This window comes from Lactuca serriola, chromosome 8 (assembly GCF_051521515.1).
Source record: "Lactuca serriola cultivar US96UC23 chromosome 8, Lser_US96UC23_V15, whole genome shotgun sequence".
NCBI lineage: Eukaryota > Viridiplantae > Streptophyta > Magnoliopsida > Asterales > Asteraceae > Lactuca > Lactuca serriola.
This window is the reverse complement of record NC_136415.1, coordinates 134,952,062-134,977,555: the sequence shown is the minus strand read 5'-3', so window position 1 is coordinate 134,977,555 and position 25,494 is coordinate 134,952,062. Positions and strand designations below refer to the sequence as shown.

The 25,494-nt window shown below is 34.2% G+C and overlaps 1 protein-coding gene and 2 pseudogenes across 2 annotated transcripts; all 3 read right to left on the bottom strand.

The window, feature by feature from the left end:
• Positions 1-1,555: 1,555 nt before the first annotated feature.
• On the bottom strand, positions 1,556-8,071 carry LOC145067430 (uncharacterized; annotated as a pseudogene).
• Positions 8,072-14,547: 6,476 nt separating this feature from the next.
• Positions 14,548-15,468, bottom strand: LOC145067429 (uncharacterized; annotated as a pseudogene).
• A 7,302-nt stretch (positions 15,469-22,770) lies between these two features.
• LOC145070854 (uncharacterized) lies at positions 22,771-24,737 on the bottom strand. 2 transcript variants are annotated; one of them, XM_079017810.1, is made up of 5 exons: positions 24,469-24,737; positions 24,058-24,273; positions 23,359-23,944; positions 23,142-23,280; positions 22,771-23,066 (listed from the first exon to the last, which is right to left on the bottom strand). In XM_079017810.1, exons 3-5 carry the CDS (start codon positions 23,942-23,944, stop codon positions 22,979-22,981), a joined length of 813 nt encoding a protein of 270 aa, XP_078873936.1. In that variant the 5' UTR covers positions 24,058-24,273; positions 24,469-24,737; the 3' UTR covers positions 22,771-22,978. The 2 variants fall into 2 exon arrangements, with proteins under 2 accessions (XP_078873936.1, XP_078873935.1); XM_079017809.1 differs by lacking the exon at positions 24,058-24,273.
• Positions 24,738-25,494: the final 757 nt, after the last annotated feature.

Below are 25,494 nucleotides of genomic sequence, written 5' to 3'. Positions count from 1 at the left end.
CTCACAAGAACTAACCAAAAGAGGCTAAAATGGCCATAAACAAACCCAAAAGAAGATCTATACAATGAGTAGACAAGATAGGGACTTTATACCTCCAAGGTTATGAAATGAAGATGCTAGCATTGGATCTCTTAGCTCCTCTCCAAGAAATGAGTCTTCAACCTTCTTCTTCTCTTACACAAACCACCATAAACACTCTTCCAAGCTCCAAAACTCACTCAAGGCACTCTAGAGTTTCAATGTATGCTAAAGGGGATGGAGGCTGACCTAAAATGTCCACTGGAAGGATATAATGTTGTTTATATAGGGGTAAAACCCCAAAATTAGGGTTTGGTGTTGAAGGGAGTACACCCGCGTACCCCTGAGTACGCTTGGGGTACTTAAAAACCACCCTCAATCAACTTAACCATTACGCCCTGCGTACACGACGAGTACGTCCCGCGTACTCATTGAACCTCTAAAACCCTAAAACTTCATTTGGCCCTAACTCCTTCGCTATAAGCCCGTTTTCGATGAACTTTATATCCATGGAAAGGTGACTAGAAGCCGTACACTTCTAACAACTCACCTTAGCCTTAAAACTTCCCGAACCATCACTACTAGAAAAAGGCCTTTTACGACGCTCATTGCGCGTCGTAAAACGCTCAGACAACGCGCAAATGCGCGTCAAGGAAGGCCCTGTCATAAAGAGAGACGACGCACATTTACGACGCGCGGTTATGACACGCAATGCGTATCAAGGAAGGCCCTGTCATAAATGAAGACGACACGCATTTGCGTGTCGTAACCTTACGACGCGCGTGTTTATGACACGCAATGCGTATCAAGGAAGCCCCTGTCAAGAAAGGCCATGTCATAAATGAAGATGACACACATTTTTGCGTATCATAATTTTAAATGTTCTAAAAAAATATATTTATATATTTATTAATTTTTAAATTAAATTTGCATTTAATGTCTCATAATAGAAATAAAATATCATATACAAAAAATGCAATCCATTGCATAAAATTTAATGTCATACAATTCTATTTTTTACAATATCTAAAATTGCATCTAATCTACTATATACATCAAATTCCAACTAAGTAAAGTTTCATCTTGCCTTTCATAATTCTTTAAGACTAATGCTCCAAGCAGCTAATTATATGGATAAGCAGTTGTACATTGGCCCATCTCACTCAAGAATGACTTAGCCAAATTCAACTCCAAGTCTTTACTGCATCTTGCTGATAATGTTGCAAGACTTGAATCAAGTGGCTTCATATTCCTTTCTTCCACCAACTTTACCTGATGCACAAAATACACAGAAACAAAAAAAACATTGTAAAGGAAGGGGTAATTTGGGAAAATGTGAGGGGTATCCTCTGCAAAACAAAACAAAAAATATCCTTTGCAAGATTTGCTCTTTAGTAACCTCTGCAAAACAAATATATATATATATATATATATATATATATATATATATATATATATATCAAAAAAGAAATTTTTTATAGTTTTATATTATAATTATGCCTAGAGTATTGCATACCTGAAGAACCAATTGTTAGCTCTACAACACTTTTTGAATCTGAACCAAGCTTTCATCACTAACATCAGCACCTTTTGTAGCCCCTAGGACTACGCATAAAAGTTAGAAAAACTAAATATTCCAAAAATACCCCTAGGACTCTTTTTGTCCCAGAATCTGAATTAAACCACAAGTGATGCTTCGATTTCATTGTTTCTTGCAACTGCAACGTGAAGTGTTCTGATGTTGTATGTGTAAAGTTTCACACTTTACAGGAGATTCTTGGGGAAGGAAAGAAGGTTAAGCTTGAACAGAAGGTAATTACATATCATATGCTTTTGTGTTTTAAGGGTTAAACGAATCATTTCAAGATTTGAAATTTATTAAAAAAACGTTATAATTGTAGAAAACAAATTGATAACCTTTTAAAATCTTGGGAGCTAAAATATATCCAATTAAAACAATGAAAATATGATTTTGTTTTTGTTTTCAATGTTGTAGTAGTAGGAAGAGATGAAAGTTTGATATAATAAACAAATCACTAAAAGTAGGTTGCTATTTCTTAAAAAGTAATTCAACTTTGGCATATTATAGCTTACCTTCTCTGTTGGTGGCAACTGCAATGAGTTCTTTCACGGCTATATCAGAAACAAGATAAAACTACAAAAAAAAATGTAGGTTAACTTAGCAGATGATAAACCAATAGTTGGTAATTTACAATCTTTCTTTCATCATACAATCTTTATTCTTTAGGTATAATGTATTTATTAATCCAACAATATTGACATTATGCATAACTTGAATTCAAATATAAATTGGACAAGATATAATGTCTTTCTTAAACAAATAGTTCAATATGCTACCCCACTATCATTGACTATTAAAGAAATTAGGGCCAAATCTAATAGTAGAATGTTTATGCCAATTAAGGCCTCATTTGGAAGCCAACAACAATAATACAAGCTAGAAAAGAGGGAACAAGTGGTGTTTTTAAGTTATAATTTTGAATAGAAAAGGCAAAACTTCTATCTTGAGGGGACAACACCAAGCATGGAAGTGGTGTCAAGGACCTGATCATAGTAAGAGAAGGTGTTGTTGGGGATGTACTTAATGCATAAGCTTCTATCTTTTTCCTTCTCTGCATAAACTTCTATCTCACAGTCAATGTAGTCTTAAACATCAGGTTTAAAAAGTCAAGTTTGTGAGTCTCTTTTGCAGCACATCAGATGTGCTTTTTCCTTGAAAATATGTTGCTACTTAAGATACTATAGAATGGAAAAGTGATTTGGACATGAGAGAGAGAGAGAGAGACAAGATATGAATAAAATAGTTACTTGCACAGAAATGTTGATCAGCATGGCTGTATGATGGATTGATCTTCAGAGTTTGAATGATCAACCTGAAGAGCCTTCAAAATATATGATTCAACAGCGGCCCACCAGTTGCTGACGTAAGCTTTGTACCGCTCTAAGAAGAGGGAGAAATAATTAATTCAATGAAAGAATGAGATTTTAAAGGCTTATGATTCTGTAAAGTTTTTAGAGAAATTAACTCTAGTAGAAGACATAGGATTTGAACTTCTGTCTTTGACAATATTTGATGGGACTTATCATGGCTGTGTCTTTCTAACAGTTCACTTAGTAAATAATGGATGAAATGTCAACATGGAAAACTGCATAATGGATGAAAGTCAAAGGCAACTAAATTAGCATTCTGCAAGAAACTTACCCCTCCATATGGACGCAATGATAGTGCAGATCCCAAGATAAACTTCGGTATGTTGTCCTATGTTGGCCGATCAAATCGGGATAAGTTTTGAAAAGATACAGATTAGAGAACATACAAGGCTTTCATTATATATATGAAAAGTGCTTATAAAATCATTAATGAAAATACCTTACTCCAACACTTTGCTTTTGAGACTTAAGTGTAGCAGTATTGAGGTGCAATGCCAGGTAATGTATACTATATATTAGTTTTGTTGAGTTAATGTTAGTTAATAATAATATGGTGAAAGAGAAATATGTTATTTTGTTATTATATAAATGTATAGGGCGCAACCCCTACGATTTCTATAGATAATACAGTAGGGTGCCAGTTGTACTTGAGCGGAGAGTCTCTAGAAACTTCTATAACAACTGCTAAAGCAACTGAAGTTAATGTCATGGTGCCTTCCTCAGATCCTGATGTTGATCTGGTATGCTTGCTTCCAATTTATTTTTCTTAAAAAACTTTCTAGGGGTAGTTACGTCATTTGCACACACAAGAGATTGAAAACAAGTCCTGGTCAAAGTTTCTGTCTTAGTCCAATGAAGACCAAACACAATAAAAGTTGCTCTATTTTTCCATGTCATGGGTGATGCCCTGTAAAATATCAAATAAATCTTGCAAATAATTAACAAGGAATGCTAGACTGTAAATAAGTAGGCAAAATTATTAAGAAAGATTTTTATCAAAAGTAAAAAAAAATAGAAATAATGACCATTTTACCCTTACACACCCAACAAACAATATTCATCAACTACCACAATTGAAAAAACAAAAAGATCAATGTTGGCTTTTTAGACAACGTTTATATAAAAGCTCTTTTGTATAGATGCTACCAGATACCAAATGAATTGATTAAAACAAATATTTCAAATTTTTTCGCCTAAAATGTATCAATTTCAAATAACACAACTATTTTTTTTACCTGTTCAAATCCAACTATAAGATTGGCCCATATATGCCCCTTGTAATGAGTAGATTGGATCTAGAACCCACAACTTTACTAGAAAATCTCTACTCTGAGTTGGTTCCATTGTGCATTGCTCTAGAAGGGTGGTTCCCTTTGGCCAAGCCAGCTTCCTTGAATAGTGGTATTTTATTAGCAAGAAGGACCCCATTTTGTTGCTTGTTCACCATTCAGTTCTATCTGAAAATAAAAGTCGTAGTAATTTAGACCATGAGAAATCATATTCATTGCAAGCAGAGACAGATACATAACAGATACATGTATATGAAAGTTTACACAACAAGATTTCCAATATTTGCAAGCCCCAGTTGATAAATAAAACTGCAGAAAAATGCCAAAATCAAGTATCAAGATTGTTATGCTTAACTATAAAGATGAAATTAATAAAGGTTTCTCTGAAACCGAAGCAAAGGCAATAATTAGAAAAAATAAACACACAAATCAGAAGTAAAAACATACTAAACCTTCCGTAATACTAATAATAATAGACAAACAAGAAACACAGATGAAATTGAAACCCACAACAACTGCATTCTCAAGTATCAGCCATGATTTCCTCCATTCAGACTCAAATTCCTGCCAAATATACAAATTTTGTATGTTATTATCGTACAAAATATAGAAAAAGAGGTGAATATCTAATTTTTATTAGCTGATTCTTTCAATATCACATGTCTCACCTGTTATCAATAAAATCTAAAACCTAAAATGATCAATTTTTAAATAAACGAATTGAAATTGGGACGTGTAAAGAAGTGTAAATGCAAACAATAAGAATATTATAATTGGGTAAAGTTTTCAAAATACAATGCCTTGATAAGAAAAAAATTTGAAAATAGAATGTCTTAAAGAAAGAAATGAAAGTATGATGCTATATAATACACAAATAAATGAACCATATTCAAAGGAATTGGAATTTGAAGGATCTGGAATCTGAAGAAATTGGATTCTCTCACACATTTGGTTGATAAGAAATAGATTGGAATTTGTAAACAATATGAAGAGGAAAAGTAGATGGCAATGCAAGAGATATGTTTACTTGTGAGATATAGGGTTAAAAGGGTAGTTAGAGTATTTAGTATTTATAAAGAGACAATGTTGCAAACATGATGCAGGGTTAAAAGGAATCGAACTCCAGTTCCAATCCCAATTCCAATTCCGGCCAAATCACACAGAATATGACATAAGGGTGACTTAGACCACAAAACATCATAACTCAAGTGTAAAAGAAATCCAGATAATTTAGGGTTTTGTGACTTCTTTATCAATTTGATTCAAAACTATTTCTAATCAGATTTGTCTAAAATCCAGACATTTTGATCTATATTTGCATCAAAGTCTTATTGAGAAGAGGGAAAACAATACTCTTCAATCAAAAAACCATTTCTTTGTGATAGAAAGAAATGAAAAGTTTGTTTACCTTGGTGGAATAGGGAGGAAGCTTGAGGTAGTTGGCACATGTCATGACACTTGGCAAATCATCATCTGCAGATTCCGACACTCCACCCGCAACATTTGATGCAGTGTTGTTGGATCTTAAAGAGTGTTGTAATTAATAAAGGGTTAGTGACTGAGGAGGGGCAATTTCGTAATTCACCTAGATAAAATTTTGAAAACAAGGGGTGGTTGAGGGGGGTGTTTTTACCTTTCTGGAAATGGTCAACTTAGGGTTCAAGACAGCCAAGCCACCTGGAGGAAGCCGAGGTGCACCAGTAACATATTGACAGAATGCCCTTTGCTGTTCTGGATTGAACTCTCTCATTATCTCAAGCAACTAACAAAGAGACATAAACAAAATTATTAATATTAACTATACTATAAATTTATAAATCTTCCTTGAATATCGCTAAAAAAATAAATTACTCACATTAATTACTACAGGGCTCTTGGATGTGTACCCATGGTCGAATTTTATGTGTTCCACAAGTGTATCAGCCTGCATTTAAAAGAAACATGAATTCTCAACATCATATCATTTTCACAAAGAATACATGTTATGTTTAAGTAGAAAAAAGATGAGCAAATTACCTCCCACATTTCTCTACGCCCACAGAGTAAATAATCCAACTCACTTGGAGAAAGTATTTGTAAACTTGAAACATCAAAAACCTGATAGTAATAAGATAAAATATTAGCTTAAAAAATTATTTTGTATATTTTCTAATTCCATAAACAATTTAGCATATTAGAATGTTGGAAAAAGATGATGACCTGATTAAAGCCAACTCTAAATGCTTCCAATTGCCTTGTGATACCAGTCTTGACAGTAGCATCAACCACCAGTGAAATGTACTCTTCCAAATTATTTAAATCGACCTGTGAATTTGGAAGCCACAAGTTTATCAACAAATTAATCGCTAGATAAACATAACCCCATAAACAATAAAGATAAAAAAAGATCAAAGTACATTCAATCAAAAAACCATTTCTCCTTCTATTAACACTTGATCTAGAACAGGCAAACATGTGAAAACTATCAACCTGACTTCAACTGGACAATTTGTTAAAGCTTCTTTCTTTCAAGTTTCATCAACTAATGTAACCCTGATCATCGATGCGAAAAAGAACTTAAACCATGTTGCCAACAAGTTGTTCTCGTAGTAAAGATTCACAAACAACTAAATATGAATTCATAATAAGCTAATCATACATAATATCCACGGTTAAATCACTAAAATGAAGTCTACAGAGAATCAAACTTACTTCTTGTTTCTCCTCCCACGTTTAGGTCCCCATCCTTCAAGCTTTGCAATAGGGCAACCCACATATGAAGTTCATATGTGGTGGCACTTGTCAAATAAAAGAAAAAGAAAGAACTGAATGCTTTCATCTTAATCAGTCACTTCAATCAAGTATTAGTGCCCTAAATCATCAGGTCTATAAGTGTAAGAAAATTAGTGCGATTATGATGGGAACCAGAGTCCAAATTCACCCGTGGCTGATGAGTCTGAAGGGTTTGGGTTCTCAGAGAAGGACTCGGTACGCTGAGCCAAGTCCTTGTAAGGGCTATTTGAGGTCCAATGGTCTCCTTTCTTCCCACATGTCCTGCATACCATCAATACATCTCCTCCTTTCGACATTTGGGCTAATGGGTCTCCAGCTGCATTTGAGTCTTCAACTTTTGTACCTAAAAGACAAAACTTCGCATTCACAATCTGCATATCTAACAAGAAGCAATGAAATTGAGATAGATTCCTAAGTTTTTAAATCGGTAGTGATTGACTATTGTCATGATGATTGATATGTGCATCGTGAATCGCAACTGAAACTGTTGATCTAGGCAATAAACCTGATGTAAAGAACTAGGGCTAGATGTAAATAAAGTAATAAACTTCTTAAACTACATATGTCTTAACAATTTCACATAAATAATTATACATGATTGTTACAATTATATGAAATTTCAGATCTAGGGATGACGTACCTGGAGCCCTTGGTTGCTCATAGATGATTTCCTCGGTAGAAACCATGGTGAGTCTGGCGCAGATGTCCTCTTGAACGACATCACCGAACTTAGGCCAAAAACGCCTCTCCATGGCGCGCTTGCTCAGCCGAGCATTAGCGAGTTTACGGACGCGTGTGGTGGTGGTAATCTTAACCCGATTACCTTCGTCATTGAATTTGTACTTTCAACCCGTGTTCGTCGGGTCCAATAACCTGTTTCGGCGGCAACAAATAGTCATAGTCACCGCCATCATCTTCTTCCTCCAATTCGCCCCATCTGGGTTTTTGAGCCATGTCTGCGAAGCTGCTAGAATTGTTGCTGAGGGAAAATTAGGGTAGGAGATTCGAAGTGGTAATGTGAATAAGATGAAGATGTAATGAAGTCGGTTGTTGTGATTCTCTAGGCTTCAAAATTGATAGATTTTTTTTCGATTCTTTCAAGTTTGAATCAGAAAATGAGAAAGAGTTAGGGAAATCAAGAGTGCAATGCTCATCCTTGTTAGGTTGAATGGACGTGATTGTGAAGATGAAAGATAGATAGAAGATAGAAAAAACAAGGCGGGTTTTCAAAATTTTGGGGATTTCGTTTCCCCCTTGTCTATTAAAAGCGCGTTTCATTAAAATTATAAAGCGACAGGTACAGACGACGCGCGTTTAAGAAAAAGCGTCCTCCGTGTTTTTAATTTTTTTTCTTGAGACACTAAATTAAGGGCACCCAATAAAGCGTGACGTAAATCCTTAAAATTTTTGGAAAGATGACGCTATTTTAAGGGCACGTCCTTTCGCGTATCGTTAATTATCGCGTATCGTAAAAAGCGCGTCATTAAGGTATGTTTTCTAGTAGTGCAAAACCCCAAAATCCATAAAGGACTGAGTTATCAAATTACAATTATACCCTTAGGCTCTGAAACACCATCGAATACTCGGATCAATTAGACTATAGCACCCACATCCAAAAAGGGCCAAATCCTTTCTTTCCTAAGGCCCTAAGCCTTATGATAACTGATGATCGAGACACAACCCCAAATAATGAAGCGATTCGAAACCGAGTGTTACATATGTTATGGCATCCCCAATTTCACGGTCAGAAAAGAACTTTTCTTTATGCTTCTTTAAAACAGAATATTCTTTTATTTGTGTGGAATTCGTTCCCAAAACATTTGTGAGATAATATCATTTATCAAATCATTTCCAAATTAATTGTTTTCGTTAATATTTAAAAACTTGTGATGTCATAACTGATACAAAACATAAACATAGAATTGTTATAATTTATTATACTAATGGCCTAAAAGCTTCTTAAATCTCTCAGTAGATTTAAAGTCACAATCCTTGTGTTTTCTTACCGCTACATGTGATACAAAGAAACTGAGTGGGTCAGGCTTGGGAGCCTGGGGAACATATAGGGTTTTTAACCCATAATAATTAATTCCTTTAATTATATATTTCACATCAAATAATTAACCTAATTACTCATTCCCATTCTTCTCACTTTCTGATCCTAAGATACTGATCGCATGGGACCTATCCTAAGGATCAACGTAAGCAACGAGTAGACAATATTGCTTCGTGCATTTCTTTAGCAATATAAGTGAATAAGGAAACCATGAGGGGATAGAGTACATCGAATGAACATATGGTTAATTAACACCTACAGGTTGCGAGCCTGCTAGAGTTCTAATGGACTGTCTATAATAGTTTGTAGTCGTCATCTATACCCTTCTTGATGACTATTCATTTGTACACTAGTACTATAATAGTCATGACCTCTCATCATCATTTCATCTTTCATAACCCTCCTCCACCTAAATATGTATACAATCAATTCAAGTAAAATCATATTGTTTCATCTAACACAAATCATGAATACAGATAATAAGCACATATAAAATTTAATCATCTAAATGCTTTATATCTATGTAAGATGAAAGTAAATATGTAATCACTTGGTAAAATGGATGACTTGTGATTAGGGTAGAGCTTCTCCTAACACCTTAACGTTTCCTTTTGAAAAACCTAGATATATTTATCACTAAGCCTTAGTTTTTGTTTCATAATAATAAGAATTAGGAGTTGTGAAATGAGTATCATAGGAGTAATGTCCACTCGATATGTTCACAAAAGGAAATGACCATAGAGAGGCATTGTATGCATGTTTATAACATAACATGACTGATGTTATTTAATTCAAGTGATTAGTTGACTACTCGAAACAATATATAATGAATAAATTCATAATTGTTATGGTGATTAGACAATAGGGATTTATTTATATTCAAGGAGTATGATACCATAATTAATTAGTTTATTATTGTGTTTCACTTTGTACGTTTACTTCCCCAGGTGATTTTGATATTATTCAAATTATACAGTCGTCTATAGTTTTGGAAGTAAGTAGTGAATTATGATTGTCATGAATCATTTGTAGATTATCTATAGAGATTAGTGTAACGTCCCAAAAATAATGACATCGTTTATCAAATAAAGAAGTCATTAATACATATCATTTCCATAAAACCATGGTAATCAAGATTTAGCAAAACATCATTGAATCAAAGTAAATCATAGAATGTGGAAAATATGTGGTGTGTGTCCCACAACCATCCCGAGCTCTTCCATTTGAAAACCAAAGTAACTTTAACATAATTGAAAACTGTAAGCACAAAGCTTAGTGAGTTCCCCAAGATACCACATACCATACATATCATATAACGGGCCCCGCCCACACTCGAATAACAATGAGATACGAGTCCCGCCCACACTTGAATGACGGGCCCCACCCAATGAACATACATATACAAGTACATACAAGTATCACACAAACAACAAGTATAATAACATAACCAATCGAGGGTCGGCCTTGGTTCCTTAGACTCGCTAAACCCAGTAAGGAAACTCACCTCGCACTGCCGAATCATACAGAAAATCCTTGGCTGCTAGCTAACAAATCCCCGAACTATCAAAATCAAAACAACACCCAATAAACAATTGGGTTCCAATCTATATCATAAATCCATACTCGGGGTAAAAAGACCAATTTACCCATAACCTCTCTTGGACCAAGACTTAGGCCTAAACTATATAATCCATAAGAGCCTAATTACCAAAAACCACCCAAGGCCTAATCCATGGCTCAACTTTCCAAATGTCAACTAATGAACTAAATGGGACCAGGTAATGTATACTATATATTAGTTTTGTTGAGTTAATGTTAGTTAATAATAATATGGTGAAAGAGAAATATGTTATTTTGTTATTATATAAATGTATAGGGCGCAACCCCTACGATTTCTATAGATAATACAGTAGGGTGCCAGTTGTACTTGAGCGGAGAGTCTCTAGAAACTTCTATAACAACTGCTAAAGCAACTGAAGTTAATGTCATGGTGCCTTCCTCAGATCCTGATGTTGATCTGGTATGCTTGCTTCCAATTTATTTTTCTTAAAAAACTTTCTAGGGGTAGTTACGTCATTTGCACACACAAGAGATTGAAAACAAGTCCTGGTCAAAGTTTCTGTCTTAGTCCAATGAAGACCAAACACAATAAAAGTTGCTCTATTTTTCCATGTCATGGGTGATGCCCTGTAAAATATCAAATAAATCTTGCAAATAATTAACAAGGAATGCTAGACTGTAAATAAGTAGGCAAAATTATTAAGAAAGATTTTTATCAAAAGTAAAAAAAATAGAAATAATGACCATTTTACCCTTACACACCCAACAAACAATATTCATCAACTACCACAATTGAAAAAACAAAAAGATCAATGTTGGCTTTTTAGACAACGTTTATATAAAAGCTCTTTTGTATAGATGCTACCAGATACCAAATGAATTGATTAAAACAAATATTTCAAATTTTTTCGCCTAAAATGTATCAATTTCAAATAACACAACTATTTTTTTTACCTGTTCAAATCCAACTATAAGATTGGCCCATATATGCCCCTTGTAATGAGTAGATTGGATCTAGAACCCACAACTTTACTAGAAAATCTCTACTCTGAGTTGGTTCCATTGTGCATTGCTCTAGAAGGGTGGTTCCCTTTGGCCAAGCCAGCTTCCTTGAATAGTGGTATTTTATTAGCAAGAAGGACCCCATTTTGTTGCTTGTTCACCATTCAGTTCTATCTGAAAATAAAAGTCGTAGTAATTTAGACCATGAGAAATCATATTCATTGCAAGCAGAGACAGATACATAACAGATACATGTATATGAAAGTTTACACAACAAGATTTCCAATATTTGCAAGCCCCAGTTGATAAATAAAACTGCAGAAAAATGCCAAAATCAAGTATCAAGATTGTTATGCTTAACTATAAAGATGAAATTAATAAAGGTTTCTCTGAAACCGAAGCAAAGGCAATAATTAGAAAAAATAAACACACAAATCAGAAGTAAAAACATACTAAACCTTCCGTAATACTAATAATAATAGACAAACAAGAAACACAGATGAAATTGAAACCCACAACAACTGCATTCTCAAGTATCAGCCATGATTTCCTCCATTCAGACTCAAATTCCTGCCAAATATACAAATTTTGTATGTTATTATCGTACAAAATATAGAAAAAGAGGTGAATATCTAATTTTTATTAGCTGATTCTTTCAATATCACATGTCTCACCTGTTATCAATAAAATCTAAAACCTAAAATGATCAATTTTTAAATAAACGAATTGAAATTGGGACGTGTAAAGAAGTGTAAATGCAAACAATAAGAATATTATAATTGGGTAAAGTTTTCAAAATACAATGCCTTGATAAGAAAAAAATTTGAAAATAGAATGTCTTAAAGAAAGAAATGAAAGTATGATGCTATATAATACACAAATAAATGAACCATATTCAAAGGAATTGGAATTTGAAGGATCTGGAATCTGAAGAAATTGGATTCTCTCACACATTTGGTTGATAAGAAATAGATTGGAATTTGTAAACAATATGAAGAGGAAAAGTAGATGGCAATGCAAGAGATATGTTTACTTGTGAGATATAGGGTTAAAAGGGTAGTTAGAGTATTTAGTATTTATAAAGAGACAATGTTGCAAACATGATGCAGGGTTAAAAGGAATCGAACTCCAGTTCCAATCCCAATTCCAATTCCGGCCAAATCACACAGAATATGACATAAGGGTGACTTAGACCACAAAACATCATAACTCAAGTGTAAAAGAAATCCAGATAATTTAGGGTTTTGTGACTTCTTTATCAATTTGATTCAAAACTATTTCTAATCAGATTTGTCTAAAATCCAGACATTTTGATCTATATTTGCATCAAAGTCTTATTGAGAAGAGGGAAAACAATACTCTTCAATCAAAAAACCATTTCTTTGTGATAGAAAGAAATGAAAAGTTTGTTTACCTTGGTGGAATAGGGAGGAAGCTTGAGGTAGTTGGCACATGTCATGACACTTGGCAAATCATCATCTGCAGATTCCGACACTCCACCCGCAACATTTGATGCAGTGTTGTTGGATCTTAAAGAGTGTTGTAATTAATAAAGGGTTAGTGACTGAGGAGGGGCAATTTCGTAATTCACCTAGATAAAATTTTGAAAACAAGGGGTGGTTGAGGGGGGTGTTTTTACCTTTCTGGAAATGGTCAACTTAGGGTTCAAGACAGCCAAGCCACCTGGAGGAAGCCGAGGTGCACCAGTAACATATTGACAGAATGCCCTTTGCTGTTCTGGATTGAACTCTCTCATTATCTCAAGCAACTAACAAAGAGACATAAACAAAATTATTAATATTAACTATACTATAAATTTATAAATCTTCCTTGAATATCGCTAAAAAAATAAATTACTCACATTAATTACTACAGGGCTCTTGGATGTGTACCCATGGTCGAATTTTATGTGTTCCACAAGTGTATCAGCCTGCATTTAAAAGAAACATGAATTCTCAACATCATATCATTTTCACAAAGAATACATGTTATGTTTAAGTAGAAAAAAGATGAGCAAATTACCTCCCACATTTCTCTACGCCCACAGAGTAAATAATCCAACTCACTTGGAGAAAGTATTTGTAAACTTGAAACATCAAAAACCTGATAGTAATAAGATAAAATATTAGCTTAAAAAATTATTTTGTATATTTTCTAATTCCATAAACAATTTAGCATATTAGAATGTTGGAAAAAGATGATGACCTGATTAAAGCCAACTCTAAATGCTTCCAATTGCCTTGTGATACCAGTCTTGACAGTAGCATCAACCACCAGTGAAATGTACTCTTCCAAATTATTTAAATCGACCTGTGAATTTGGAAGCCACAAGTTTATCAACAAATTAATCGCTAGATAAACATAACCCCATAAACAATAAAGATAAAAAAAAGATCAAAGTACATTCAATCAAAAAACCATTTCTCCTTCTATTAACACTTGATCTAGAACAGGCAAACATGTGAAAACTATCAACCTGACTTCAACTGGACAATTTGTTAAAGCTTCTTTCTTTCAAGTTTCATCAACTAATGTAACCCTGATCATCGATGCGAAAAAGAACTTAAACCATGTTGCCAACAAGTTGTTCTCGTAGTAAAGATTCACAAACAACTAAATATGAATTCATAATAAGCTAATCATACATAATATCCACGGTTAAATCACTAAAATGAAGTCTACAGAGAATCAAACTTACTTCTTGTTTCTCCTCCCACGTTTAGGTCCCCATCCTTCAAGCTTTGCAATAGGGCAACCCACATATGAAGTTCATATGTGGTGGCACTTGTCAAATAAAAGAAAAAGAAAGAACTGAATGCTTTCATCTTAATCAGTCACTTCAATCAAGTATTAGTGCCCTAAATCATCAGGTCTATAAGTGTAAGAAAATTAGTGCGATTATGATGGGAACCAGAGTCCAAATTCACCCGTGGCTGATGAGTCTGAAGGGTTTGGGTTCTCAGAGAAGGACTCGGTACGCTGAGCCAAGTCCTTGTAAGGACTATTTGAGGTCCAATGGTCTCCTTTCTTCCCACATGTCCTGCATACCATCAATACATCTCCTCCTTTCGACATTTGGGCTAATGGGTCTCCAGCTGCATTTGAGTCTTCAACTTTTGTACCTAAAAGACAAAACTTCGCATTCACAATCTGCATATCTAACAAGAAGCAATGAAATTGAGATAGATTCCTAAGTTTTTAAATCGGTAGTGATTGACTATTGTCATGATGATTGATATGTGCATCGTGAATCGCAACTGAAACTGTTGATCTAGGCAATAAACCTGATGTAAAGAACTAGGGCTAGATGTAAATAAAGTAATAAACTTCTTAAACTACATATGTCTTAACAATTTCACATAAATAATTATACATGATTGTTACAATTATATGAAATTTCAGATCTAGGGATGACGTACCTGGAGCCCTTGGTTGCTCATAGATGATTTCCTCGGTAGAAACCATGGTGAGTCTGGCGCAGATGTCCTCTTGAACGACATCACCGAACTTAGGCCAAAAACGCCTCTCCATGGCGCGCTTGCTCAGCCGAGCATTAGCGAGTTTACGGACGCGTGTGGTGGTGGTAATCTTAACCCGATTACCTTCGTCATTGAATTTGTACTTTCAACCCGTGTTCGTCGGGTCCAATAACCTGTTTCGGCGGCAACAAATAGTCATAGTCACCGCCATCATCTTCTTCCTCCAATTCGCCCCATCTGGGTTTTTGAGCCATGTCTGCGAAGCTGCTAGAATTGTTGCTGAGGGAAAATTAGGGTAGGAGATTCGAAGTGGTAATGTGAATAAGATGAAGATGTAATGAAGTCGGTTGTTGTGATTCTCTAGGCTTCAAAATTGATAGATTTTTTTTCGATTCTTTCAAGTTTGAATCAGAAAATGAGAAAGAGTTAGGGAAATCAAGAGTGCAATGCTCATCCTTGTTAGGTTGAATGGACGTGATTGTGAAGATGAAAGATAGATAGAAGATAGAAAAAACAAGGCGGGTTTTCAAAATTTTGGGGATTTCGTTTCCCCCTTGTCTATTAAAAGCGCGTTTCATTAAAATTATAAAGCGACAGGTACAGACGACGCGCGTTTAAGAAAAAGCGTCCTCCGTGTTTTTAATTTTTTTTTCTTGAGACACTAAATTAAGGGCACCCAATAAAGCGTGACGTAAATCCTTAAAATTTTTGGAAAGATGACGCTATTTTAAGGGCACGTCCTTTTGCGTATCGTTAATTATCGCGTATCGTAAAAAGCGCGTCATTAAGGTATGTTTTCTAGTAGTGCAAAACCCCAAAATCCATAAAGGACTGAGTTATCAAATTACAATTATACCCTTAGGCTCTGAAACACCATCGAATACTCGGATCAATTAGACTATAGCACCCACATCCAAAAAGGGCCAAATCCTTTCTTTCCTAAGGCCCTAAGCCTTATGATAACTGATGATCGAGACACAACCCCAAATAATGAAGCGATTCGAAACCGAGTGTTACATATGTTATGGCATCCCCAATTTCACGGTCAGAAAAGAACTTTTCTTTATGCTTCTTTAAAACAGAATATTCTTTTATTTGTGTGGAATTCGTTCCCAAAACATTTGTGAGATAATATCATTTATCAAATCATTTCCAAATTAATTGTTTTCGTTAATATTTAAAAACTTGTGATGTCATAACTGATACAAAACATAAACATAGAATTGTTATAATTTATTATACTAATGGCCTAAAAGCTTCTTAAATCTCTCAGTAGATTTAAAGTCACAATCCTTGTGTTTTCTTACCGCTACATGTGATACAAAGAAACTGAGTGGGTCAGGCTTGGGAGCCTGGGGAACATATAGGGTTTTTAACCCATAATAATTAATTCCTTTAATTATATATTTCACATCAAATAATTAACCTAATTACTCATTCCCATTCTTCTCACTTTCTGATCCTAAGATACTGATCGCATGGGACCTATCCTAAGGATCAACGTAAGCAACGAGTAGACAATATTGCTTCGTGCATTTCTTTAGCAATATAAGTGAATAAGGAAACCATGAGGGGATAGAGTACATCGAATGAACATATGGTTAATTAACACCTACAGGTTGCGAGCCTGCTAGAGTTCTAATGGACTGTCTATAATAGTTTGTAGTCGTCATCTATACCCTTCTTGATGACTATTCATTTGTACACTAGTACTATAATAGTCACGACCTCTCATCATCATTTCATCTTTCATAACCCTCCTCCACCTAAATATGTATACAATCAATTCAAGTAAAATCATATTGTTTCATCTAACACAAATCATGAATACAGATAATAAGCACATATAAAATTTAATCATCTAAATGCTTTATATCTATGTAAGATGAAAGTAAATATGTAATCACTTGGTAAAATGGATGACTTGTGATTAGGGTAGAGCTTCTCCTAACACCTTAACGTTTCCTTTTGAAAAACCTAGATATATTTATCACTAAGCCTTAGTTTTTGTTTCATAATAATAAGAATTAGGAGTTGTGAAATGAGTATCATAGGAGTAATGTCCACTCGATATGTTCACAAAAGGAAATGACCATAGAGAGGCATTGTATGCATGTTTATAACATAACATGACTGATGTTATTTAATTCAAGTGATTAGTTGACTACTCGAAACAATATATAATGAATAAATTCATAATTGTTATGGTGATTAGACAATAGGGATTTATTTATATTCAAGGAGTATGATACCATAATTAATTAGTTTATTATTGTGTTTCACTTTGTACGTTTACTTCCCCAGGTGATTTTGATATTATTCAAATTATACAGTCGTCTATAGTTTTGGAAGTAAGTAGTGAATTATGATTGTCATGAATCATTTGTAGATTATCTATAGAGATTAGTGTAACGTCCCAAAAATAATGACATCGTTTATCAAATAAAGAAGTCATTAATACATATCATTTCCATAAAACCATGGTAATCAAGATTTAGCAAAACATCATTGAATCAAAGTAAATCATAGAATGTGGAAAATATGTGGTGTGTGTCCCACAACCATCCCGAGCTCTTCCATTTGAAAACCAAAGTAACTTTAACATAATTGAAAACTGTAAGCACAAAGCTTAGTGAGTTCCCCAAGATACCACATACCATACATATCATATAACGGGCCCCGCCCACACTCGAATAACAATGAGATACGAGTCCCGCCCACACTTGAATGACGGGCCCCACCCAATGAACATACATATACAAGTACATACAAGTATCACACAAACAACAAGTATAATAACATAACCAATCGAGGGTCGGCCTTGGTTCCTTAGACTCGCTAAACCCAGTAAGGAAACTCACCTCGCACTGCCGAATCATACAGAAAATCCTTGGCTGCTAGCTAACAAATCCCCGAACTATCAAAATCAAAACAACACCCAATAAACAATTGGGTTCCAATCTATATCATAAATCCATACTCGGGGTAAAAAGACCAATTTACCCATAACCTCTCTTGGACCAAGACTTAGGCCTAAACTATATAATCCATAAGAGCCTAATTACCAAAAACCACCCAAGGCCTAATCCATGGCTCAACTTTCCAAATGTCAACTAATGAACTAAATGGGACCAAAATGCACTAAAACACTTTTAACTACTATATCTACGAAGAAAAGTCACAAAGGTTGGAACTTTATCACTTACATGGGAAAATGATGTGACAAGAAGGTTGGAACTTCACTGGATCTTGCTTCCTTACACCAAAACAACAATCTTCTTCTTCACCTAAAACACCAAAGCTCAAGAACACCAAGAATGAAGGAGATGAGGCTAGGGTTTGCTTGCTCTAGGGATTCTATCTGATGGAGGCTGATAAGAGAGAAATCCTTGAATTTAGAGCCTTTAAATGTGGTCCAAAACCCGAGACTTAGGGTTTTGAGGTGTGGCGGTGACACGCTGCATCAATGCATTGATGCATCGCGTTGCGACCCTCTAAAGAATGCGATATGCCATAGCCCGAAATCAACTTTCGTCAAATCTTTAGGATAACTAATTTAATCCTTAAGAATCAAATTGCGTATGGGTGACAAATCCTGTTATCGTTTCGTGTTTCTGTCTGACACGACACAGCACGACACAATGTCGTGTTTTTTTAATTAACACAAAAACAAACGAATTAAAAAAGACAAACACGACACGACACGACAAATATAACATATACTAAATACTAGTTTATTTAATGAATACTTTATCAAATATAAACACGACAAACACGAAAAAAACGATAAAGAACTGCTAAATCTTGTCAATTTCGTGTCAAATTTTGAACACGAACACGAACACGACACGACATCGTTTTTTTACAGCTAACACGAACACAAATTCAAATTTTATTTCGTCTCAATTTCGTTTCGTGTCGTGTATTTTTGTCGTGTCCTATCATAAATTGTCACCCCTAAAATTACGTAACCAGAACAATATGAAAATGTTCATGTAAGCGGCTTACCACATACACCACCGTGTAGTTAGTTGTCTTTGGAAGATTGACATTGGCATATATCACCTTAAGAATCAAATTTCATCCCCTTATTATGATACGATAGTTCTATTTCGGTTTTCCACAAACCTAATAGGCTAACACCACCGAAAACGGGCTCTGCCCCTCGACCCCTACCATCCATCATGTTAGTGTGCACTCAACACTACTGTAGCTACATGAGTTGTATCAAATTTGATATCTTAGATATTTTGGCATCTCTAAATATTATTAAAAGAGAAACCTTATGACATCATCTAAAACAATCTGCGCCGTTGATTGTATTTTCTTTATAGGTTTTACACCCTTAGATCAATTTGCTTACGTCACCTTGATCAAACAAGAAGTCAACCCGTTATATTAGGAAATTAAATGTAGGAATTGAATGAAAATGATACTTGAATTCTTTCCAAACTTACAACTACAAAATTGGTTCCTTATTAATTTAAACCTTAAATTTAGGCTCTATTTCCATTCAAAATTGCTTTCTAAATATATTATATGTTGAAATCTCGGAAACTATTAATTTCAAATTTCAAAAGTTTCGGATATTATTATGAACCAATACACTTTGAAGCATAATATCTTCTATTTTAAGTTTAAATGGGATTTCAATTGATTACCTGCTAATTTTCATCATATTCACTTGTATATATATTTCAAACCTTTTTAATAATCGATTTACACAGACATTATGTCATAATCCTCCGCAGAAAACAAATGCAAAAAAACTTCAACCTTCTCATCAGTCGAATTAGTCGAATAAATGTATGTACTTCTTCGTTAAATCCTTTTAATCTATAAGTTTGATATTGTTTTGGAATTTATATGTTTTTACTCATTCGTATGTTTCTTTGTTGACTACTTATAATTTGGATGTATAATGTTGTTTTTGATTTTTTTTTAATGTTGTGTTTTGTTCTTGGTTCCATCTTTTTAATCGGTAACTATGATCCTATTTTCGAAAACGATAAACTCAATGTTAAAATTTGATGTTATATATATTGAAATTATGATGTTACATGTGTGTGTATACCTTTGTAAAAAATCAATAGACAAGACAAGAGATGACATGACATAATATAACAGACGAGTTGTACAAAAGACATGAAAGCCCTCATTAAAAAGTTTTCTTATGTCTCCGGTAGTAACAGAATAACAATAAGAAATATACATTCTCAACAATTGATGTGAGCTTTAAAGTTAAATATAAGCATCTTGTGAATGATGAAAATAGGCTCCCGTATTCTTTGTTCAAAAAGAATCGGTACCATACATGGGCAGGTAAGAATGCACGGTATAGTAGAAGTGTGTACTCAACTAGAGTCAGCATTTGACCTTGAAACACCAAAAACACCCATCAGAATCTTCTGAAAAAAAAAATCAGGTATACTCAAGGACCAAAATGTAATTTTCTCTAAACTTAAGTAAAAAATAGAAAAAAAAAAAAAGAAAAATATAAATTTTGTTGTTATGCTATATGGTTTTTAGTTTTGGTTCAAAGGCAAAATGGTCATTTAAAAAAAACTAACAGTTAGGCTGTTAACTTAGGCAATCATAAAAGTTTTATGAAACAGTGAAACAAGGTCCGAAAACTACAACCTGATTCTTTTAGGGACCAAAACCGACAACTAAACAAAGGGACCAAATATGTAAATTACTAAAAATAAATGAAAAAACTTTTGTTTACACTTATCCCCCCCACCCCCCCCCCCCCCACACACACACACAGTTTTGAGGTCATGGTGGTGGATAGAGCTTCATCACTTCTGCCTCTAATTTGCTCTTTGCTTTATAGTAACGAATGTTCTTTGCTACTACTAGATCATTTCTTGCACGTTCAGGATCCATTGATATAATCACTGTTGTATTTCAAATTCAATAACAAAATTGTAATTAACTAATTACTCATTAAAGTTAATAAATTATAAATTTATCTCACTTCCTGCGCATCCAAGTTTTCTCATTGCTATAGCATAAGAAGCTGATCATATCGCATATTTTTCTAAATAAAAAACTCTAATATCAATAAAAAAAGTTATTTAATTTTGTAATAAAGTTGAATTAAAAAATAAGTAAATAAATAAATAAGAAGAAGACGAACCTTGTATTACCATCATATTTTATGTTTAACGTCATCATCATATTTAAATCCTCCCATAATTTGAGGCATTGTGATTAACCAAAATGCAACAATGTTTGGATCTTTCATGCTATCAATAATATGTTTAAACACAAAAACAGATGTTTTGAAGTATTGAAGTGAGACAATTGTTACCAGAGGAAAATGTGTAGAATCGTAATTGGCATTTATCTCATAAGGGTTTTTTGTTTTTTTCATTATGTTGTAAGCTTTGCATGGAGGCTCGATGATCTGCAAAGTAAATAAAACTAAGGGGGTGTTTCTTTTTTCCTTTATTAAACTCTGTAGTGAATGAATATATGAATAAAATGTTCTATACCTAAAGATTGTAGATAAAGATGGAAAATAAAACGCAATGGATTATGAGAAATCACAAAAAATAAGAACCAAACCTAGGAACCAACATCGAACAAAAATCCTACTTTCTTTACTTCAAAAAAATCAACGTACCTACACATACTAAAAACCGTAAAACGGATTTCACAAAAAAATGTTATTTCATAAAAAAAAAAAGGATTCTGAAAAAAAAAATGGTGGTAAACCGAAGAAGGCATATCAAAATTAACAAAAAAAAAAAAAAAACGAAGATATAAACATAAATGATGGACCTGATAAATGATTTATGTCATAGTTATCCCGAAAATAAAAAAGAAGTCATCAATAAATCTTAACATTATCGATGATAGTGACACCAACTCAGATTAAGGAAAAAAAGACATGATATTAGAGATGAAGTGGAAGGGGATGATTAGCTTCGTTGCAGATTTATTGGTTATAATTTCTTTGTGGGGGGTTTTATGTGGTTCATTTTGAAGGAACATAAATAAGTTGCTATTTTTTGAAATAAACAGTTATATTTCGCAATATAGCTATAAAATAACAATATATTTTGAAAGTATATTGTCAAATGTTGGATTATACTTGTTTAGACCCATTTTCACGCATGGTTGGTTGTATATAGTTGTTTTTCGTGTCACAAGTAAAAAATGTTTGAAGATACTTATATACGACAAGAAAGGTCATTGAACTAATAAAACAAAAAATATTGTCTATAAAGAGGTCCTTCAACGTTATATATATTTACCTATTTTAGTGTAATTTCTACACAATAATAAAGATAACCCTGTTTTTTTATAATTATTTTGTAATATCTACATAAATTTGTATTTTATTTATGTGTTCCCCGCGTTTAACGCGGGTCATAATCTAGTTTGTATTCATACCAATGTTAAACGTTGCATCAAATTTGATATTTTAGGTAGTTCATTAGTTTGGTAAAAGTCCACCCGACATACTCAACATTACAAAATTAACCAACCATCCATTTCTGTTAATCCATGGAATAAATTTACAGAAACGCAAAACTTCTTCACAAATCTGTCCCTACTTCACAACAAACAAAAGACACCAATAATGTAATCCAAACTATGTACAAGGAAAAAAAAAAACAACAACAACAAAGAACAGAAACAACGGTTACTTGTTAGAAAAATGTTGATGTTTCAATAAATAACAACAAAGATGGCATTCTAGAAATGAAAATCAAGTCTAAAATTACTATGCACAGTAAAAAAAAACTAGCAACTACATGTGTAAAAACAATTTTAGCCTAAGAAGCCAAAAAACGATTATCCACCTATGCAGCCACATGCTTTATGTTTTAACTTCCTCATTCAACCAAAGTCCTAGACTCAGAAACAGACTTTTGTTCCACAAAACTGGAACTGGTGCCATATATCTTACGTGTCACATGTTTTCTGAAATACAAAGACAAAATAACCAAATATTAGTTTATCTGTTATCAATAAAATATAACCAAATTGACAACATACTTTGGAGGGTTTGCAATTTGTTGAACATCATTGAAGTTATTCCCAATCTCAATGGAGATCAAACCACTTGATGGTGCTCCCCCTGATGACTTTGGAGAATCATCAAAACTCAAACTTGAACTTTGACCTGAACCAAAACCTGCAACAAAGGTCAACACTAATCATTTAACTACATACAAAACAGCTATAAAATAATATGATTGATTGTATTTCATACCTTGGAAAATTATGACAAGGAAAAAGAGAACAGTTATGGCCATAGCAAAGAGGCTGCTGTTTGATGATGATGATGATGATGATGATGATGATGATGATGGTGATGATGGTGACGATGATTTAGCTGCTCTTCTCTTCTTCAATGCTTTCAATCTTTCAACTCTTGCACGCCTTTTCATTGTCTGTTCAGCAATCTCTTTAACCAGTTGTAAATCAGCTGTGTCTAAAGATGGACCTTTACGTGGTCTAGGTGGTTTTGGAGCCTTTTTTGTATGTGGAATCTTGCGCTTTTCTTTCAGACTTGTCTTTTCTAAAAGAGGTGTATTATGTTCACCATTCTTTACAAATTTGTGGTATGTTAATGATTCCAGATCTTCGTAGTCATCATCGCTTGATTTCACTGAGTTTCTGTAGGAATTACTGCTGCATTCACCTTCCTCTGATGCTTCAACAGTTAAAGCTGTTCTACCAGCAGCAGATCGAACCACAGTTTTTGCTCTTTTGTTACCTTCGCATTCACTTTCACTTTCACTGCTCACGATGTCAACAATGGTGTCTCTGTCTTTTGGCGGTTGATTGGTTTCCATCTGATCACGTAGTCAATTTATCATCATGGTGAATAGTGAAAAGAATAGAAAACATTATCAGAAGATGTAAAAGAAAAAATAAAACATATCAGAATTTAGATCGGTGACTATACCCTAAATCATTGGTAGGGTTTGTTTCTGGATTTTTCTGACAAATCATAGGAAAATCTTCTCAAATATAAATTAAATATGACAAGTCGCCCATAGATTGCATCGCAATCGTTAGATTTATGATTGATTGAAGAAGCAGGCCCATGGATTTAACTCGACCAAAATTAGGTTAAAAAAGTATCTTGTATTCCTGTTTAGATAGTTTCTAACCACCGCTTCTAAATCAGAAAAAACCAAAAACAAACATTATCCGTTTGACCTACTTCGCAAATAACGTGTACGAAACGAAAGAAAATTCCACAGCGAACCGGCGGCTACGCCATCATCGGCGGCGTCGGTGGACACGATCGTCATAACTATAGAACAGCACGAAACATAAAACAAGAAGCTGATTGAGGAAAAAAGCGTATTACCTCCGCCGGAGCGTGAGCGTCTTCAAGCAACACCGATCGTCGTCAACAGAACACCTTTCCAATGCCGCAAAATTTTCAATCGCGTTTCCAAACTAAAACATTTGTCGAGCAAATGCAATGAGATTAGATGAACAATACATAAAAAAATCGAGCCGGCTTTTTATCGTTGATAATTATCAAATGCTGAAGAACATATTCCGAAATTCTATGAACACAAGAGCAGAGGGATGTCTGTTCTCCCCTTTCCCAATCTTCATAAATTTCTACCCGTTGCTTATATATTTTAACTCCGATTACAATGACATTTTAATTTTTAAATTATATTTTGTTTGTCCGTTTTTATTTAAGAATATTTAATTTAATTTTAGCGATAGTGCTGTTTATTTTCCTATTTATTTTCTAAATTTGAATTGCATTGTTACATAAATAGATCTAAAGAATGTTTAGCATAAATAGATCTAAAGAATGTTTAGCATAAACATTTATTTTAATATTTTGGAAGGACAAATATAATTTAATTATACAATACTCCTGAATTCACTTATATCTAAGATTTGAACATTCAACCTCAAAAAGGAAAGACAACTAGGGATGAGCAAAATGACCGAACCGGCCGGAACTGGCCCGAATCGGACCGGAACCGGGAACCGGCTTCGGCCAAAATCAAGAACCGAACCGGCCCAGCGGTTCTACCGGTTCCCGGTTCCTACCGGTTCTTGTCGTGTCTTCAAATGTTGGAACCGGTATTCGAAAAATAGCATCATACGGTTCCGGTTTTTGCCGGTTCTACCGGTTCCAGTTATATCGGTGCCGGTTCCTACCGATTCCCGATTCCAAAAATCCACAAAAATAACGTCCCGGTCCCGGCCCGACCGGTTCCATCGGGTTCCGGTTCCGGTGCCGGTTTCGGTTTCGGTACCGGTTCCGGCCGGTTCCCCGGTCCATATGCTCATCCTTAAAGAGAACCCTTGATGCCACTAGGTTAAAAGTCTTTTGATTAGCATAAACATATTAACATTATAGTTC